At 35.4% G+C, this 7,082-nt stretch overlaps 1 protein-coding gene across 11 annotated transcripts in view; it reads left to right on the top strand.

Annotated features, from left to right (window-relative positions):
* Window positions 1-3,529, top strand: part of si:ch73-103b11.2 (myosin phosphatase Rho-interacting protein) — a 63,370-nt gene extending 59,841 nt beyond the window's left edge. For 8 of the 11 annotated variants that reach the window (XM_022220419.2, XM_022220403.2, XM_051939722.1 and 5 more), the window contains one exon: window positions 2,141-3,529. In XM_022220419.2, coding sequence (XP_022076111.1) covers window positions 2,141-2,212 — 72 coding nt within the window. In that variant the 3' untranslated portion in view covers window positions 2,213-3,529. Of the gene's footprint in view, window positions 1-467; window positions 553-2,140 lie in introns of all 11 variants that reach the window. The other 3 variants (XM_051939727.1, XM_051939723.1, XM_051939729.1) reach the window with 1 other exon arrangement.
* Window positions 3,530-7,082: the final 3,553 nt, after the last annotated feature.

A 7,082-nucleotide genomic window follows, 5' to 3' on the forward strand; every position in this document is an offset into this window, starting at 1 on the left:
AGATGAGATTTGAAGATTATTTATTTTTATACGCAAATACAAAAGTCCAAGGATGCAACCATCTATGCAATTATAAAAACAAGCAACACATAAATACTATAATGTAATTATAGTGTATATGCTGTGTATATAAACGTACGGTAAATAGCACAGACTTTTTTTATATATGTGGACAAATGTTTAATTTGGAATGTATACTGTCTAAGTATACTGCACTGTGACTCATTCGCCAGCAAATTATTTCACCCCCCCTCACTGGTCCATCATAACTGCTCATGGGAAACCAGGAACATCTGCGGAAACTCCAAAACTACCAGTCCAGTTTGTTAATGTTTCCAGCTTTTGTCACTGTTAATTGTTGCCACCGTACACAGTAAAAGCGTGTTCAGTAGCTCGTCGGTCAGGGTGTTTTTGCTGTGAGTCTCTTTTTGCTGTAAGTGTGTCATCTGTCTTGTTCTGTCCATCAGTCTGTCACTGAACAGGTCTCATGGGATAGCTGACACTCCTATTGTGGGGTGATCTCCCCCCTCAGCCCCCACCCCGACATGTGCTGTAGGTATAGCATGACGACGCCCAAAGCATGCCCTAACCCTCCTCGCATGATCTGCCCTCCTCTCCCACCCAAACCCTTGTTTTTTGCCCCACCACTTACAGCTGAGTGTAGTGTTCACATCACAGGCGTGAGAATTAGCAGTGGCTTGTTGTTTTAAAACAATGTAATGCAGTAAAAGCTGTTTAGGTTGCATTCCACTCCTAGTGCAACAGCAGAGGTCGGTTAATAGAAAAAAAAATATACAGAAAGAAAATTGTTCTTTTTCACAGGTGCCAGATCCTTTTATTACGGAGTCTCAACTGACTTTTTTCATATGTCCCTGCACTCTTTTATTTCTTTATAAAACCACATTTTGTTGAAGTTTTCTGAGTCTTTAAATCCTCTGTGCTGGAATTTATTTGTGGTTTGTAATGATCCTCTTGTGTGGCATGACAATATTTCAAGATTTTTTCTGTATCTTTTATATTTTAACCTGAATTATCTTTAAAGGAAACAAAAATATCTCAGATTACCAGCTGCCTTGCAAACCCTGTCCCCCCCCAAAAATGGATTCACATTAAGAAATCCTGATAAAATTTTTCTTGATCCAATCTGAGTCATTTGATACTTAATTCTAGATGATATCCATTACCATTCTCTTTGAAAATACACACTACAACTACTCTAGAATAACTGTAGTTCCTGGTTGCGCCACCAGGTGGAGCCTCCTACTGGGGCCTCAAAATGCTGCCTCTTTGCATTTATAAGCTATTTTGGCAAGCGGAGAGCATTGCAGGGGGTTTGGTAGTAAAGAGGCACCATGACAAAGTTTTCTGTAAAGGCTTAATGATCTCTAGCAAATGCACACGTTTAATCAAATTGGGACAACACAGGACATCAGGTGTTATTAATCAATGAATTACTGATTGTTAACATGCTGCACATGTTAAATAAATTAGGCTTAAATGTGTTGTGGAAAAAAATGTATTTTTTTCTGCCAAATTGAACCACATAGGTCTCAGAATAGCACATGTCTTCAATGTAGGAGGCTGCACTTGTTGGACCAGATTTCTACAATCATTATTTTTTGCAACAGCGCCACCTACTGAATTGGATAACTAAGGCAGTACCCTATTTCCTAACCTTCTAACATTTCACTTTCAGCGCAGCACATTAATCTGAGCTGCATGCCATCACATTAACAGATAGGCACGAGCGACAGTACTTGGAGTTATGTGAAATGATTTTTGTCGAAATCACAGCACGCCTTTCTCAGTCACTTTTCTCCACAATTTCACCTCTATTACAAATTATAAAAATACAATGTTGCTGTGACAAAAACAAAGACTAACAGCTCTGATAAATGAGACTCCCCAATCTTTTTTTTTTTTTGACAAAACGGTGAGAGGAAGCTTCTTCTATGATGTCAGTAATAAAACGTAAATCTGAATCAAGTTAAGCTGTACAGATCCATCATTTTTGTGAGACATGGGTGGCCTAGCAGAAGAGCTTTGCAGTGTTGTTGTTTTGCTGTTTTAATGCTCTTCTCTGCCTAGATATGCATTTCCCTCTCTTAATAATGTGCTTTGTCTTCCTTCTCTTTAACAGAGCCTGAAAGAGGGATTAACCGTGCAGGAGCGCATGAAGCTTTTCGAGGCAAAAGATTCCAGGAAGATTTAACTGAAGTTTCTTTTCTGTTACCTGGCCTTGGTTTGAATGGTCTGATTGCCACGGCCTTGCCAGCATCAGCTTAAGACTCTCATAGGAAATGGAGAATAAGTATCTATTGAGGTCAGTTCTCGACCTGGACCTACTACTTCCATGCCTCTGATAGGTTGTCATATTTTAGTTTGATTTTCTTTTTTCTAAGTAATGAAAACAGATTTACAGAATCAATCCTGTGTACGGTTTCTTTATAATTACATATAATTACATAGATGTATAATCTGGCCAAGTTGGAGTTGTGTCAAATAAGCTGTGAGAGGAATACAGGACAGCATTTATATTGATCCTCCAAAAATGCCAAAACAGACAGCAATACACAGTATGAATAATATATATTTCCCAATATGAATTAAGTATCTGCTGTATTTTATTATTGTTACAGTGTATATCTAATAATTTTTAATGTTGCACCAGTTCTGTTGTACATAACTACTGGATATGTGTAGAATATGGTTTGCTATTGATTGTTGGGGCATCTGCTGTACTATAACTATGGTTTGATTGATAGTGGAAAACAATGTGATGCTTAACTTGCTTATGTATGAGAGTTTTATAAAAAAAATGGAGTGTCTGTGTGTGAAGGGGGGAAGGGTTGGGGTGAGATTGCACTTATCACTTGACTACTTGAGGAAGCTTGTTTTTATTTGTCTGAAATCGGTGTAGTGACTCCAAGTCAATTATTGCAGTGCAACCAAACATCCTGACTCAATGTCATATTTAGTGAACAACTTGTTAGTGATACTGGATTTTTAAAGATTTCTTAAAACCTGACTTTGTGTTTGTTCAGTTTTGACTTTGGTGTGAGAATATCATCTCATAAAAAATACTATTTCGGATTTTTTGCATGACTGTACAGTATAATTTGAACTGCAGAATGATCATGTTGCCTCATTTTCCTACTTTATGCTTTAGTGTGGAACTCTTAACACTAATAAGCTTTGCTTTGCAAGTCCTACTGTTTAGATATTGAGATTGAAATGTTTTACTGTAAGCAGCAGTCTTGAAGCACTTGGCCCAGTCCCTGACCTCTCACTGAAATCTAGTCGTGCCTCAACTGAGTGAAGAATATAAACATCCATGAAACCTGTGCAGCTATGGATACACACTGTATAGTATTCAAACCACGCCTTGTATATATATATATGCCACACGGAAGACTTCTGTGTTTTGTTTTAAACGTGTACCTTGCTCACTAGCTCTATATGAAATATATATGAATATTTTTTATTTTCATTTGAATGTATAACGTCAAATAAATGAAGTGTTTGGAAATCTTTCTGTTGTGTTTTTGTCCAGTCCAATTGAATCTACCTGTAGTGTCCTGTAAACAGGGGCCGATCCAGATTCATTTTAGTTGGGGGGGTCACCGAAAAGTTGTACGAAAAAATGAAATCTGCAACCGACCTCTTGCTTTGACAAAGTATTTTCAATGTTTGTTTGTTTTTGGCTCTTTAACCCAATAAGAAAGCTGTATATGAACTTTTCATTTTGGACTGTTAACATTCAAATTATGATGGACTTGTTTTCTTGTTTATGTGAATTACAACATCATTAGCTGCAGTATCTGCCTCTTATGTAAAACTAGTAAGCTCAATGACAGTATTCTGAGGGCAACTGAGTGACAAATATTGTGCAACAGCACGATATACAACCCTGTCAATTTCCACTTCTTAGACTGTTGACTGACAATTGTCACACCTAAAACTAGAAAAGCACTCAGAGTGCAGTACTCCACCAAGGTTGCTCAGTTCACTAAAAATTCATAGTTTAGACAAACTAAACTATGAATTTTTTATACATTTTGGACAACATACTAAACTATGACATTTTACCGATATTTTGGAGGACATACTAAACTATGACGGTTTAGTGATATTTTTGACAACATACTAAACTAAAACATTTTTTCCACATTTAGTACGACATGCTATGAAGTTTTTGTCAAAGTTGTGTTGTGGGCCCTTTTATTAGTTTTATTCAACAGGTAAGTGGAGAGGAAGACGGGAAAGCAGGAAAGACCTGATGTAAAGGGCCATGACCTGGAATCAAGCATATGACGTTTTAGTCACATTTTGGCGACATACTAAACTATGACGTTTTTGTCATTTTTTGGACCACATACTAAACTATGACGTTTTTGTCACATTTTGGACGACATACTAAACTATGACATTTTTGTCACATTTTGTACAACATACTAAACTATGACGTTTTTGTCATTTTTTGGACGACATACTAAACTATGACGTTTTAGTCACATTTTGGACGACATACTAAACTATGACATTTTTGTCACATTGTGGACGACATACTAAACTATGACTTTTAGTCACATTTTGGACGACATACTAAACTATGACGTTTTTGTCAGTGTTTGGACGACATACTAAACTATGACGTTGTAGTCACATTTTGGACGACATACTAAACTATGACTTTTAGTCACATTTTGGACGACATACTAAACTATGACGTTTGAGTCACATTTTGGACGACATACTAAACTATGACATTTTTGTCACATTGTGGACGACATACTAAACTATGACGTTTTTGTCAGTTTTTGAACGACACTAAACTATGACGTTTTTGTGAGTTTTTGGATGACATATTAAACTATGACGTTTTAGTCATATTTTGGACGACATACTAAACTATGACGTTTTTGTAATTTTTTGGATGACATACTAAACTATGACGTTTTTGTCACATTTCGGATGACAAACTAAACCATGACGTTTTTGTCATTTTTTGGACAACATACTAAACTTTGACGTTTTTTCCCTCATTTTGGACAACATACTAAACTGTGATGTTTTTGTCATTTTTTGGACGACATACTAAACTATGACGTTTTAGTCACATTTTGGACGACATACTAAACTATGACATTTTTGTCACATTGTGGACGACATACTAAACTATGACTTTTAGTCACATTTTGGACGACATACTAAACTATGACGTTTTAGTCACATTTTGGACGACATACTAAACTATGACGTTTTTGTCAGTGTTTGGACGACGTACTAAACTATGACTTTTAGTCACATTTTGGACGACATACTAAACTATGACGTTTTAGTCACATTTTGGACGACATACTAAACTATGACATTTTTGTCACATTGTGGACGACATACTAAACTATGACGTTTTTGTCAGTTTTTGAACGACACTAAACTATGACGTTTTTGTGAGTTTTTGGATGACATATTAAACTATGACGTTTTAGTCATATTTTGGACGACATACTAAACTATGACGTTTTTGTCACATTTTGGACGACATACTAAACTATGACGTTTTTGTCAGTTTTTGGACGACATACTAAACTATGATGTTTTTGTCACATTTTGGACGACATACTAAACTATGACGTTTTAGTCACATTTTGGATGACATACTAAACTATGACGTTTTTGTCAGTGTTTGGACGACATACTAAACTATGATGTTTTTGTCACATTTTGGACGACATACTAAACTATGACGTTTTTGTCACATTTTGTACGACATACTAAACTATGACGTTTTAGTCATTTTTTGGACGACATAATAAACTATGACGTTTTTGTCATTTTTTGGACGACATACTAAACTATGACGTTTTTGTCAGTTATTGGACGACATATTAAACAATGACGTTTTAGTCACATTTTGGACGACATACTAAACTATGACGTTTTTGTCATTTTTTGGATGACATACTAAACTATGACGTTTTTGTCAGTTTTTGGACGAAGTTTTAGTCACATTTTGGACGACATACTAAACTATGACGTTTTGTCACATTTTGGACGACATACTAAACTATGACATTTTTGTCACATTTTGGACGACATACTAAACTATGACGTTTTTGTCACATTTTGGACGACATACTAAACTATGACATTTTGTCACATTTTGTACGACATACTAAACTATGACGTTTTTGTCATTTTATGGATGACATACTAAACTATGACGTTTTTGTCAGTTTTTGGACAAAGTTTTAGTCACATTTTGGACGACATACTAAACTATGACGTTTTTGTCAGTGTTTGGACGACATACTAAACTATGACGTTTTTGTCACATTTTGGACGACATACTAAACTATGACGTTTTTGTCATTTTTTGGATGACATACTAAACTATGACGTTTTTGTCAGTTTTTGGACGAAGTTTTAGTCACATTTTGGACAACATACTAAACTATGACGTTTTTGTCACATTTTGTACGACATACTAAACTATGACGTTTTTGTCAGTGTTTGTACGACATACTAAACTATGACGTTTTTGTCATTTTTTTGGACAACATACTAAACTATGACGTTTTTTCCACATTTTGGACGACATACTAAACTATGACGTTCTTGTCACATTTTGGACGACATATTAAACTATGATGTTTTAGTCACATTTTGGACGACATACTAAACTATGACGTTTTTGTCATTTTTTGGACGACATACTAAACTATGACGTTTTTGTCAGTGTTTGGACGACATACTAAACTATGACGTTTTTGTCACATTTTGGACGACATACTAAACTATGACGTTTTTGTAATTTTTTGGATGACATACTAAACTATGACGTTTTTGTCACATTTCGGATGACAAACTAAACCATGACGTTTTTGTCATTTTTTGGACAACATACTAAACTTTTACGTTTTTTCCCTCATTTTGGACAACATACTAAACTGTGATGTTTTTGTCATTTTTTGGACGACATACTAAACTATGACGTTTTAGTCACATTTTGGACGACATACTAAACTATGACGTTTTTGTCAGTTTTTGGATGACATATTAAACTATGACGTTTTAGT

The sequence above is a fragment of the Acanthochromis polyacanthus genome, chromosome 19 (genome assembly GCF_021347895.1).
Source record: "Acanthochromis polyacanthus isolate Apoly-LR-REF ecotype Palm Island chromosome 19, KAUST_Apoly_ChrSc, whole genome shotgun sequence".
Lineage (NCBI taxonomy): Eukaryota > Metazoa > Chordata > Actinopteri > Pomacentridae > Acanthochromis > Acanthochromis polyacanthus.